The sequence below is a fragment of the Labrus bergylta genome, chromosome 5 (assembly GCF_963930695.1).
Source record: "Labrus bergylta chromosome 5, fLabBer1.1, whole genome shotgun sequence".
NCBI lineage: Eukaryota > Metazoa > Chordata > Actinopteri > Labriformes > Labridae > Labrus > Labrus bergylta.
In genome coordinates, this window is record NC_089199.1 from 26,193,138 (window position 1) to 26,207,090 (window position 13,953).

Sequence of the window (13,953 nt, forward strand, 5' to 3'; positions counted from 1 at the left end):
TCCAGGCTGTGACACTCTCAGTTGATTGGAGTTTCTAATCACGTATGAAAAGGTCGTGGAGGAGTCTGAGTGTAACAAGCCCACATTTCCCACAAGACATGTGTGAGTGACATGCTTTCAAAATCTCCTCTTAAGCCCCTTAAACTTTACAGTTCACACAGCCCTTGCCATTGTTGCATTTGAAGTGTATGTAGTCGGCGAGGGTCAACGGAGTCTGAAAGAAAGAGGGAAGCAAAAGGTGCACACTGTTTACTTTTCTTTATGGTTTACAGTGTGTAAGCACCTACATCCTCTCTGCTGGCCTGCAGTCATACGTCATGTCCTCAGGCTGCCTGGTGCTGCTACATAAACACAAACCTGTCGCTGCCCCCGGGGATTTCATCCCACAAGAAATGCTCTGTCACCTGCTGTGCAAGGGGAAAATAACAATTGTCGAAAACATGACAGCTCCGACCAAAGCACCCAGCTTGCTTAGCAGAACAGCAGACTGCAGATTTAAGTTGAAGCCATAACATTTCACTGCTGGCTCGCCGTTAAAGCTTTATACCTCTGCACTGTTCAGAGTTTAGCTCAGTAAGTGGGATTTTTATTATTTCAAACTGTGGAGCTTTTAACTTAATGAATAAGGCGTGGTTCAAATGAAAAACAATGAAGTTGTACAGTATGTTTGTTCCCCTTATGCAACCGATATTCTAACTCAGGTCTATGGCTTCATTGAATTGTGGACAATGTAGCTGCAAGGATTTAACAAAGATGAAGATTACGGGAGGCGGGGTTCGATCTTATTATTTTGATCTTACCTTTTATCCACATTTTGTGTTTGTTAATAAAATACCATCTGCAGCAGAACAGCATCATGGTCTTTCTGTACCTGGCTTTCTCATGAGTGCAGGGCCACTGAGGATTCATGTTGTCTCATACGTCCCCGTGCTCTCAGATTTACCTGTTGAAAGAATGATGCAAGCCAGAGCCTGATGTGCTTGAACTGCATCAGAGAGCATGTTGCAATCTCATCCCTCTTCTTAAGGGAACAGCAGTTATTGTCATACCATCTGGATTTCCCAGTTGTACAAGTGTCTTGTTGTGTTTTTTTTTATTTTGTTTAAGAGCTTTAATGAAGAAAGTTACAGTTGGCGTGGGATATTAACAATAAAAGTGGCAGTAATGGAGAGGTTGTCAAATGCATAAAGTTGTATCTTATGAGCACACATGATTGTTTATCAGATTTATAGATAAAATGCAACTTCATGTTTCCCTTGTGCATGTCATAATTTATTTAATACATTAACAAAATATTCAAATCAAAAGATCTAGATTGAGTTTTGTCCATCAAATGAAAATGACGTTTATAATACAATGCATGCTTACTTTCAATGGTTTTTTTAATCTAAAAGTATAAACAGGCAGTCATTAATTTGACGTATTTTTCTTAATGAAGAAGGTCTCAATTTCTATAATTTCTTCTCTTCAAATACTGTTTTGCTGGTGGAGCATAAAACAGTCACTTTTGATACAGCCAACATAAAGTACAAGTTGGTCTTCCTGTGAGATGATTTCCATTGTGTTCAGAAAAGTCCACAATGTGCAGTTTTCTGTGCAGCTGTGTGGCCGATCCTAACACCATCTGTCTTCACCATGTGTGAGTTTACAATGCTAGCTACAGTGGTTGAGCTCAGTAACATTGATAGCTGTGAAGTAGGGACCCACACTCACAGCACACTGGTCACTTTTATGTGGGGGATGGGGGAAATCAAGCTGCACCTTGGGAGTTATTGAAGTTGTGCCAGAAAACCCCCAAACTCTGCTTCTTCAGTTTCTGTTGCGTCAAGGAAGCGTGCAGCAGGTGCACCGCCATCACCTGCATGTCTTAGCATTTTGTAATGTATATTGCACCAGGAAATGTGACGCAGCCCACTTTTTAGATGTAAGAAATAGATATGAAACTGAGTCTTCAAAATGTATCTTTTGCATTTTCAATCGTTGAATATTTTTTTTTAAAAAGGTGGTCGTCAATTGCATGTAAGACTTCACTTCAGAAATAGTGAGGGTGCTGCTGTCTGAAATAGTTCATCAGTCTAAGTAGAAAGAGTTTAGCTTAAGTGGAAAAGTTTTTTGCTCCAGCTGTATATCTTCTAATAAGACAAGGGATTGTACTTGCTCTTATACTGTCAGCAGTGTAGAGACATAAAGGATAAAAGCCTGAGTGCAGATCCGGCATGACGCACTCTACCGCTAAGGATCCTATCACATAGGTGGAGTGGGCTGCTCCGTTCGTGTTCCTACTCTCTATCTGACAGGCCAGTGTCCGAACATGCCAGAAATAAAGGTCCATTGTTATCTACAGAGAGAGGAGGATGGATCAACTTAACCTGGGTACAACATGAGTCATATTTCCTAAACCAAGCCTCCTCCATAATATGGGTTTTTCCCAAATGTGCAGTCCAGTGCAGTTTCTCTCTACTGTCTGTCACTGTGGATCAGCGACAGCAAGAATAGCTGAGCTGCTGTCACTTTCTGTCTTTATCAAAGCCGAGCACATTAATGGGCTGTCAGAGTGACCCCGCCACGCTCTCTGTGCCACACAATTACTGTGTTTAGTTGTGGACCTAATGCTGCTGACCTCTATTTTCTAATGGGCTGAGACCTTTAAGGAGCACTCAAGACAGAAGTCTCTCGTGTGTGTCTCCACTAAGAGTGGATTTCTTTTCAGTGTGTGTTGTGTCTGTTCTTTTCCGCTCCCACCCGAGGCCTTCAGAGCGCAGAGCATGTGCATCCTGTCCGGTCTTGTAAAGGAAGCAGTGCAACAGAGGATCTTTGGAGCCTTGAGCAGATATGAGAGTACTGCACTCAGATGCACAACGTGGGATGACGGTAGTTTAACTGCGGAGGGGTTTCTTTTTCAGTTTGTTTGTTTGTTTTGTTTTTTTTTGTCTGTGCAAAGAAGCAGTATTCAAAGAGGCTCAAAATCACTGAGTGTGGATTCTAATCGGACCAAGTAAAGTTTGTTTTTTCAGTTGACTTTGTAATTCTTTTCATGTGGCGTCTGTGACCACATTGATGGCTGCATACTTCTCTCTAGTGTTCATGTTAGACTGTTTTATACTGCACATAGAAACCTCCTACTCATACATGTAATACCATGGTGAAGATTTCTTGGAACCAGAGAATTATACAGCTTGGGAAACAACAAGCTTGCACGCTTTTGTTGTAAACTTGTACATTTTGCAGCATGCCTACAGTACATCTAACTGCTTTGTAATTGGCTGATTAAAAATGAAAATTGTCACTGTGTGCTCTTATTATAAATATCAAATGAGGAGGCTGCCGTTGCTGATTATACATCATGATGCCAAAGCACCCCGATGTAACAGCAACACTGCAGACATTGTTCTTTTGCTGACAGATGGCTGAATTGTTAGTTGGCAAACAAAAAACAAAAGATTTTTTTTGTTGTTGTTTTTGCTTGTCATAACTATTCTCGGTTGTCTCAATGAATATGTATTGCTCGTAGCGGTAGGGAAAGATCCCCCTAGAGACGGTGTCATTGTCTGACACTGCTCTCTGGCTGCAGCAGAAGGAAGAGAAGCAGGCCATGGCCAATATTGTGTAGAAATTAATCACATAACACAAAAAGAGTGGATGAAAAACATGGCTTTTATTTTCAACTGCTGGCTGACATCTCTGACAGTAGCAGCTATCAGGCCTTCCAGTCAAAGCATTCACAATCATTTCCTGCAATGCTCCAATACTGTTTGCAGAATATGCACTGCGCAAGCTCATCTTTTCAGTTCTGACTCAATGATGCCGTATTTACAAATTTCAAATAACATCTACATTGGATGTTTCACTTTGCAAAATTCATAAGGCAGCACAAAGGTAATGGTAATAGCTTAAATATTGTTCTGTTTGTAAAATTTGGTCTAGTTTGTTAATATACCGCAACAGTATAAGGCTGCCAAAAAGCAAAATTACCAGAAAGAGACTAAGTCATTGCAAGAAATTTGATAAGATTCAACTTTATGGTCCGTGCACATTGACAGATTTTTCTGTGCTGGCAGCGCCCACATACTCCGTTTCTTACCAGCGCTAATTGTTGCTTGGTTATGAAAGTTGGCTTGCAGCACATGTTTTCCTTCTTTAGTGACCGCTAAGTCTGTTTTTAATTGCTCTTTATGCCTAATATTTGTTTATAATCAAAGAAATATCACCAAGAAAACATGAAACACAGTAAAGGAATTGTGTCATGGTAAGCAGATTTAGACCTGGAAACCGTTATGATTAGATAAATCAGCATCCTGGAAAATTGGCCTTTAGAATGAATATCCAGACATATGGTGACACAAGTTTATGCTATTCTCAAATCGTAATGAATGAAGTGCAAATAATGACTCTTTTTAAAGCTAACAATATGTCGTTTTAGAATGTGACCTTAAATCATTAAAACATGCAAACTGCAGCTGAAATAATGTGGGGCTTCGGCACAGCCCTTAACCTGTTTGGCTTTAAAAACCCTCTTTCTGCTTTAATGATGTGAGATGAGATGAGATGAGATGAGATTCAACTTTATTGTCATTACACATATACAAGTATAGAGTAACGAAATGAGGTTTGGCATCTCACCAGAAGTGCAAATAAGCAGAAAGTGCAAGAGTCTGTGCTATGTACAGTAATTACAAAATTTACAGATGTAGACTAAAAAAGGTGAATTATTAGGTATATCTGGATGGCTGGATTAGTGGGATGCTATAAATATAAATAAATGCTATAAATGGGTAATGCTACAAAATAAGTGTATTCTTGGGATTATAATATACAGATTAAGGTGCAGTGAGCATGCTATACTAGTTTACAGATAATATAAAAAATATGGACATAATATGAACATACTATAATACAATAATACAGATGGATGAGAGATGTGTGTGTGTGACCAGGAGGAGTGGTGGGGGGATGATGGGTGTGAGGTGATATGCAGGGGAAAGGGGGGGGGGGGGTCAGGAGGGGGCGGAGAGAGAGAGAGAGACAGAGTTCAGAGTTCGGGGGGTAGAGTTCAGTAGAGAAACAGCTCTGGGGAAAAAGCTGTTCCTCAGTCTGCTGGTTCTGGTCCGGAGGCTTCTGAAGCGCCTGCCGGAGGGCAGGAGGGTAAACAGTCTGTGGGCAGGGTGGGAGGAGTCTTTAAGGATGCCATGAGCTCGCCGCAGACAGCGTTTTCTTTGGACATCCTCAATGGCAGGAAGTGGACACCTTGTGATGCGCTGGGCGGTTTTTACCACCCGCTGTAGCGCCTTACGGTCTGCGACAGAGTAGTTTCCGTACCAGACTGAGACACTGCTGGTCAGGATGCTCTCGATCACACAGCGGTAGAAGTTCATCAGTACAGCTGAAGACAGGTGGTGTCTCTTCAGTGTCCTCAGGAAAAAGAGGCGTTGATGAACCTTCTTAACCAGACTGGAGGTGTTAGTGGACCAGGAGAGGTCCTCTGTGATGTGGGTCCCCAGGAACTTGAAGCTGGAGACACGTTCAACAGCCATCCCGTTGATGTGAATGCGGTTGTGCGTGCTTCCTCTTTCTCTCCTGAAGTCCACGATGATCTCCTTCGTCTTGCTGGTGTTGAGGAGCAGGTTGTTGTCAGCACACCAGGCGGCCAGATGCTGTACCTCCTCCCTGTAGGCCGTGTCATCGTTGTTGCTGATGAGGCCAATCACCGCTGTATCGTCCGCAAACTTGATGATGGTGTTGGATCCATGTACAGGTTTGCAGTCGTGGGTGAAGAGGGAGTAGAGGAATGGGCTCAGCACACAGCCCTGTGGTACGCCTGTGTTGAGTGTGATGGTGGTGGAGCAGGTGTGTCCTGACCTAACATACTGGGGTCTGTTGGTCAGAAAGTCCATTATCCAGTGACGGAGGGAGGTGTTGAAGCCCAGGTCTCCGAGTTTAGTGTTTAACTTGGAGGGGATGACAGAGTTGAATGCTGAGCTAAAATCAACAAACAGCATTCGTGCGTATGTGTTGTTATTGTCCAGATGTGTGAGCACAGAGTGCAGCGCAGTGGAGACTGCATCCTCTGTACTCCTATTGCTGCGGTAGGCAAACTGGAATGGGTCCAGTGTGGGTGGGAGGCAGTTTTTCAGGTGTGCTAGGACCAGTCGCTCAAAGCACTTCATTATGATGGGTGTGAGTGCTACAGGGCGGTAGTCATTCAGGCCTGTCGGGCTGGAGTGTTTCGGCACTGGGACAATGGAGGTGGCTTTGAGGCATGCTGGCACAGCTGCTTGGGCGAGGGACAGGTTGAAGATGTCCGTAAAAACCCCAGTGAGCTGCTCCGCAAATGCTCTAAGCATGTGCGGAGCCGTCTGGACCGGGGGTGCCGTCTGGACCAGCAGCCTTTCGAGCGTTGATCCGGCTCAGTGCAGCGTGGACGTCTGTGGAGGTGAGTGAGAGGGGCTGGTTGTCTGCAGGAGGTCTGGTCGTGGTCTGCATCTCCCTGTTGTCTCTAGCTTTAGCTCGTTCAGGAAGGAGACATCGGTGGTTATTGGGGTGGAGTTTCTGGGTTTATAGTCACTGATGGCCTGGATGCCCTGCCACATGCGTCTGGGGTCGGAGTTGGAGAAGTGTTCCTCAACCTTCAGCTTGTAGCAGTGCTTGGCCTTGATGATGCCCCTCCTCAGGTTTGCCCTGGATACGCTGTAGGCCATTGCATCATCTGATCTGAAGGCGGTGTTGCGGGCCTTCAGCAGGAGACGCACCTCCTTGTTCATCCATGGCTTCTGATTTGGGTACGTGGTGATCTGCTTCCATGTTGTAACACTGTCGATGGTGGTATTGATATAATCCAGCACAGAAGAAGTGTAGGTGTTAATGTCTGTGTGAGAGCCCAAGGTAGCCTGAGAAGCAAACATACTCCAGTCTGTGTGATGGAACTTGTCCTGAAGTACAGAGTCTGTCCCCGCTGGCCACACTTTAATCGTTGTTACTGATGGCTTCACACGTTGGATGAGTGGGGAGTACTTGGGGATGAGGAACAAAGAAAGATGGTCTGACTGTCCCAGGTGGGGGAGGGGGGTCGTGGTGTAGGCTCCTGCGATGTTTGTGTAAACATGGTCCAGAGTTTTGTTTCCTCTTGTATTGCAGGAAACATGCTGGTGAAATTTAGGGAGCACTGTCTTTAAGTTTGAGTGATTAAAATCACCTGCAACTATAAATGCAGCCTCCGGGTGAGCAGTCTGTTGTTTACTGATAGCGGTGTAAAGTTCCTTCATAGCAGCTTTTGCATCGGCATCAGGGGGGATGTAGGCTGCAGTCACAATAGTGGAGCTGAGCTCCCTTGGCTGATAGAAAGGTCTACATTTAACCAATAGAAAGGTCTACATTTAACCATGATGTATTGATTAAAGCAGCATATTAAAATGTCCAGAATCTCATTGGCTACATGACATGTCCGTCTGTAGCACAGTCGCGAGCTGGGCTCGTCGGAATAGGGGCAGACACCTCCTTTCAACTCAGGCTCAACTGGCTATTACAGGCTCGGAACAGTATAAGGAAGCTTGTAATTGGCCAAATGAGGTGCCATTTGAGAGCTCTTATGCTGCATTCAGGTGGTCAAAGTTTCTGAGTTCTTCCGACTTCAGTGTGTTCACGTGATTTCAGTTCGGAAAGTCGCAATGTTGTAACAACAGCGAAAAAACAGCGTTGATGCTACAAAGAAGATCAGTGAAATGTTACTATTAAAAGTTATATTTGAGCAAAAAAGTTGATGTGCAAGACTTGAATTAATAAAAAAGAATGTTAACATTAACAAAACATATTTTGCCCCCCACGTGATGACGATTCTGACGTCAAGTCGGGAAGTCAGGCACCTAATTCTTTTCCCAGTTTCCGACTTGTTGTTGCGACTTGAGGAGGTGTCCATGTGCATTTTACATCTCTGAAACTCGTTTTTTCCGATGAGTCCGACACCACATGAATGCAGCGTGAGTGCAGTTGCCATGTTGATGTCCTGGGAGTGGAGATAAATTAAGCATTTTATGAAATATTACTGAAACAGTGAAGTATCAGGATAGCAGAGCGACATTTGAAGCAATGTGAGGACCTCTGGATATAAACTGTAAGTATGTTGATTAAATATACAGTAATTTATAGTTATTTGTTTGTCGTTGGTCTGACAGATGTGTAGATTGTGGCTGGTGTGGTATTAGGACCTAGAAAGGGTTTACATGATTGTTATCACAAAAAGCACAAATGATTTGAAGCTGTTGTGGACACAATTGTGCACTTAAAGAACACACCCCTCCTTATTTTTTAAACACATTTTTTGATTAACTTATGTTATTATATTATATTCCCAAAGGAAAATACAGGTTTAAACATTGGTATTGAGTGACAATCTACTCACACATATAGGCCTGAAATATATACATAAATACAGGATCCTATGGACGTGCATTAAGAGAGATGTCAGAGTGAGGGGGCTGCACACAGGAGAGGCTCCTTGCAAGTACTGTTGGGTGTATGTCTTGATCAAGAGCACCTCAGCAGTACTCAGAAGTGACTGCGCTGTCCGCTGTTTTTTCTCAGCTTGTCTTTAAATGAGGCACAGAGTTAGTTGATTAAATAGTGTTCAAAGGATTTATTGATGAGTAAACCAAACAGGGTTTAAATAAGGAGATTATCCTCCAAAAGAGCATGCGGAATCTCTAAAGTAAATGTAGGACATAAATAAATAAACTGTGAAACTATAGCTGTGTGAGGTTCTTTGTTTCATTTGATCAATTGTTAATATAAAGTATCTCTGATGTCTTGAAAATTTGATTTGTGTATCTAAACTTGTTCACATGGAACTACCTGCTCACACTGTAAAGTATCATTTCAGCTGACAGTGCACTACCATAACTTTGTGTGCGTCCATTTACAGGCGCCCTTAGGTTATAAAGTATTTTCCTTCCTGTGCTGTCATTTAGGATGATAGACCCACTTTGGCATTACCGCCCACCAGCTTTATTTTGGAGCTCCATCTTTACATTATCACAAATCAGCCTGGGTGTGATCTCTCTGAGGAGACGGGCATGTTTGACTTGCACGGCTTGTTCACTCTTTGAATATTCAGTGAGGCCTGTCCTTTGAAGATGCTCCTAGGTCTCCTTTTGTGAGTGCAGCAGCTTTATTCATTGTGACTTATGCAAAGTGATCTTTAACCTAGAGGGATCCACAAAGAACACTTCAGGGGACATTTAAAAACCTTGCTCAAATTGCTCATGTCTTGGAAAAAGCAACACTTTTTTTTGGGACGCGCCAAAAGAAGTCATAGACTGTAGCAGAGTTTTGATATTTATGAATTGTTCAACTGGAAAGTGAAGCATATTGACTGCTCCCAAAATACTTTGATTGATAAAGTTTGGCAAACATATTAAATCAGCTGATATATTGCTTTTATAGAAATATTAATAAATTTGAATTCCTGTTGCCATGGCAGTTATCGTTATGTTGTTTCCCAGGATGCTGTAATGCATTGTCTTTGAGATGTCCTGTTTTATACCAGAACGCATTGTAGCCCATAAAATCAATCCCCTGAATGATTTTGCGAGGACTGCTTGGCCAGCTGTGTGAGGCATCTCATTATGTGTTTGCTCTCTGCGGCATTCTGCAGCTCATGTTGTGCCATGTTGTCATATGGGCTTTAAACATAGAACGAGAGCAGGTGCAGCCACAGTCCAAAAGCACTGGAGAGGAAACAAACACAAACAACATGCCTTATCCTGCCTTGAAGTGTCCCCTTGTCCCCACAGACCTCTGCTGCGCCATCACTCTGTGTTGGGCTCCACACGCACAGCAGCCAAACACTAAATCCCAGCCCCAAATGGTGCTGATGAGCCGCCTTCATTGCCGCCCGTACGTCGCAGTACCTGCTCCTTTCAGCCTGCAGTAGTTGGGGAGCATGCTGTGATAAATGGCCAGGCAGGTAGGGGAGGTGAAGGGAAAGGGCTCCTACAAGACTGTTTTGTTTGCTTGCTAGTGCATTAACAAGTGGTAGGGTTTGATTAAGCTCAGAAGCAATATAGCACATGCTTATCAGTGAGACTGTCTGGGTCTGCACTACTCCAGAACAGCAGATTACAACAGCACATTCATATTTAATAAGTTGACATAAATAATGTGAAAAACTCACCCTGGAGTCAATCTCATAAGAACGAGACTGACCCATCGAGGACTATTATTTATCAGGATCCAATTCAAGACAGCGAGTGTACGATTGAAAAAGGTATGAATTGTGGGAAATATGTGACAAAAATACAGTGTTCCACAGATGCAGCAAAAGCTGTATTGGCATTTCAATATAATGTTCACTTCTTGAATGTAAAGGGCTTCTGATTGCAAAGTCTAATTTCTGCAACACTGTGGCTGCTGAGCAATCATTTGTGCATTGCCTTTACTGATTCTGAGCTCTGTGACGTCATGGTTGATATACTGTATGTCTAGAGGTGACTAATGGTACTGGTATCAGTGAATAATTTACATAGGTTTTAAACATTTGACATTCATTACAATGTGTCATTAAATCCCCCGGTTGGTCTCATTTTTTCCTGCTGAGCATTTGTTTTAATTCAAACTCTGCTTCACACTGCATTGGGTTATTGACCAGGTTAATGGAGTCCAATAATTACTTAATTGAATCTACTGTAACATTCAGTCATTAATTATTATCACACGGCGTTAACATGATAATTATTCATTTAGTCAATCTCCAAAATTGATTTTATAATTATTTGTTTTTCTTAAAATGATCTGATGCTGTCGAACTGAAGAGCTAATGAACCAGATAACGGCAAAAACCACGTCTTCGGTCTTCATTTGCCAAAGCTTTAGTGTATGAGCACTGACGGAAGGTTGAGCTATCCCTCCACCATGTCTGAAGTTATTTAGAACGCTGTTTAGAAGTACACTACTGATGTCAGTACACGTATGAACATCCTCGCTAAAATACAATACGGAGTGATAGGAGGGGGTGTTTCCTCTGTAAATGTTCAATGATGAGAACGTTAAACAGACTGTGGATTATCTTAACCGAGGTCAGACAAAACATAGCATGAATGGCTGTCAAACTTTTCATGTTAACAGTCCTGCTTCTGTTAGCAGGTACAGCCTACAAATTCATTTCCTTTTGGGTACACTTTTAAAAGACTAGAAAGAAGAAATGACCTTCACGGCTGTGGGGGTTCGATCCCCATCTCCTGCAGCAAGACCTTTGGCAAGACACTTTACCTCAAATTGCTCCCGCTCCTTTGGCGGGGGCGTATGAAGGTGTATGACTGATTTTTTGATTTTGATATACTTTATTAATCCCTGAGGGAGGGATTCGGGTTTTACACTCTGTTATTTTACAGACATGCTTGTCACACACATAGGTCCGAATCACATGCACAAACAGAACCTAGTATGGACATCTGTGGAGAGATGTCAGAGTGGGGCTGCTATGCAGAGAGCGCACCACAGCAGTTGGGGCTTCGGTATCTTGCTCAAGGGCACCTCGGCAGTGCTCGGGAAGTGTCCTGACACCTCTCCCTCTACCAGACCAACTTCCGTATTATGGTCCGCACTGGGACTTGAACCGGCGACCAACCCGGCTACCAACACGGACTGAGCTACTGCAGCCCCAACTGACTGGGATTAGTTACTCCCGGTGTTCACTTTACATAGCAACCTCTGCCATCAGTGTGTGAATGGGTGTTAATGTGTAGAGCTGGTAGAGCAATTAAAAAAAAAACGTATCACCAAAATTATTTCAAGAAATTCATAATGATTTTTAACACATACCTGAATGTGTTTATTAGCACAGAGAGATGGAAAGAAAAGGATTCAGACAGAAAATGTGAAAATATTTCTTTTTTTTAAATCATCCCTCAACCACATGGATCTCAAGACTCCAAAATGTGTGTTTTGCCCATTTAGAAATACTCCAACACAATGATGTGACATTGGGAAAAGGCTGACATTTAAACTGGAGCTCTGTTATATTGATTTCAGCAGTCTGACAGGTACTTGCCAACATGATGCTCCCCTTTCTTGTAAGTGATAAGTTACACCAGCTTGTTTGTCTAGGCGGTTGAGATGTCATGTTAGTAAATGCTGCCTCTCTCATAAATACAAAACATTTTGCTGCATAACGATGATTGTGACAGCATGTCTCCGCAGCTCCAGCAAGTTTTTTGACAGTCTGAAACTAAGAAATAAACATTTCTGATTGTTTCTTTGTGAGATTTTTTTTTGTTTTCAGTTTTATTCAAAAGTAGAATTTTAGTATCACAAGGGATCTTTTCTAAACCGGGGACAGGATTATTGTTTTGAGTGTATTCTATCCCCTTGTAGATCATACAGTTACTGTCATCTCTAACATGTAATGTATATGAGATGTTTTACTATATACAACAGAGAGCAGACAGTCATAGTGAACTAAATGCTGTAATGGGAAAATAAGGGACTATAAGTTGCTTAAAATAAATTAGTGACCATCAGCACATCATGCTGGCTTCATGAGCTCCAGCCCCTTATGTTTTCTCAAAAGCCAAAAGTCTTACAGTCTGAGTCCAATTATTTTTTTACTGCATTTTTTCAGATCTGTAATCCGATGAAACCTTGCACACTGAGTCTGATGCAACTTCCACTTCCCCTAAAAGATATGCCTGCTATTTTGCACCTCTGGCTTGTGCAGCATGGTTGGTATGGTGATTGTGATTTGTTGAGGTATAAGATAGTTAATCAATGTTTGAATGTAATATTTCCAGCAGTTTGAAGACCCATGGATAACATTTCAATTTAGATGGTTGATGTGCAAGAAGCTTTCAGGAGAATTGTGGGACTAGCATGATGAGTGATGTATGTTTGACATCAAATCGCTCAATGGTCGCCACAGCAAACAATCCATCAGCTTATCCATTTGCTTGTTAGAATAAAAGTGTGTGGCAGAGTTAGCTAATATGTGGTAAAGACACTTTGTGTAAATATTCATGCAAATGTGCTCTCAATTGATCCACTTTTTTTAATCGTTATCTTGGTATTTTATATTCAGTGCAGGCAAAATGAGACTGACATGCCCTCCGGGGAAAAAAACAAACATTTGTTGACTTGTATTAGTGTTTGTCTATCATAATCTCTTAATGAGCAATAAGTGGACCCTTTCCATTCAATATTTAATGTCCGTATGGTAAAGTAGAGCCATTGCTATTGTTGGATAGAAATGAACTATGTTGCTGATTCCAACATTTTGAGTGTTGAATCTGTAGCTGTGGCAACACATACGATGTTTCTGGAATCTCTTGTTGGGTATGCAGATATAACTGAAGATGTGTACTTTTAAGGGATTTTGAATCACAACATTTGTTTGAAACCTCTCAGATTTATCCATTTTTAAGGCGCTTGATACAACCATATAACATTGCTCAGTACCACGCCTGTTACCATGTTAACTGCCTTCAGGAAGGTAAAGAAAAATGTATAAAATAGCTCAAATACCTCAGGTCCCCCCACCGTTTCCCCCTGCTTCAAACAAACCATTCATTATGACTTGATTCATGTTGAGAACTGTCTTTCTCTTCTGTGTCCACAGAGCTCGTATTCTCCTGGATCTTTAATGAGTACCCAACGTTTGTGAAGCAGGATACACGTCGCTTCATCTCACAGGAGACAGGGAATCTGTATATAGCCAAAGTGGAGCCCTCAGATGTTGGCAACTACACCTGTGTGGTGACCAACACTGTCACAAAGACCCGAGTCCAGGGTCCACCCACTCCACTCGTGCTCCGCAGTGATGGTAAGTCCTGGCCACGCTAACTTCACTAACCCACTTATATGATGCAAGATGTTGCCTCTTAATCTATGGATTTTCACAATGAAACATTGTTACGTTCTATAAGTGAGCTGTGGTGCCTTAAAACACAAAATGTGTTCATAAGGAGAATTAGA

At 42.3% G+C, this 13,953-nt stretch overlaps 1 protein-coding gene across 3 annotated transcripts in view; it reads left to right on the forward strand.

Moving 5' to 3' along the window:
* Positions 1–13,953, forward strand: part of LOC109983188 (contactin-4) — a 163,479-nt gene that overhangs the window by 81,457 nt on the left and 68,069 nt on the right. For all 3 annotated transcript variants that reach the window (XM_065955320.1, XM_065955322.1, XM_065955321.1), the window contains exon 6: positions 13,598–13,801. In XM_065955320.1, coding sequence (XP_065811392.1) covers positions 13,598–13,801 — 204 coding nt within the window. The remainder of the gene's footprint in view (positions 1–13,597; positions 13,802–13,953) is intronic.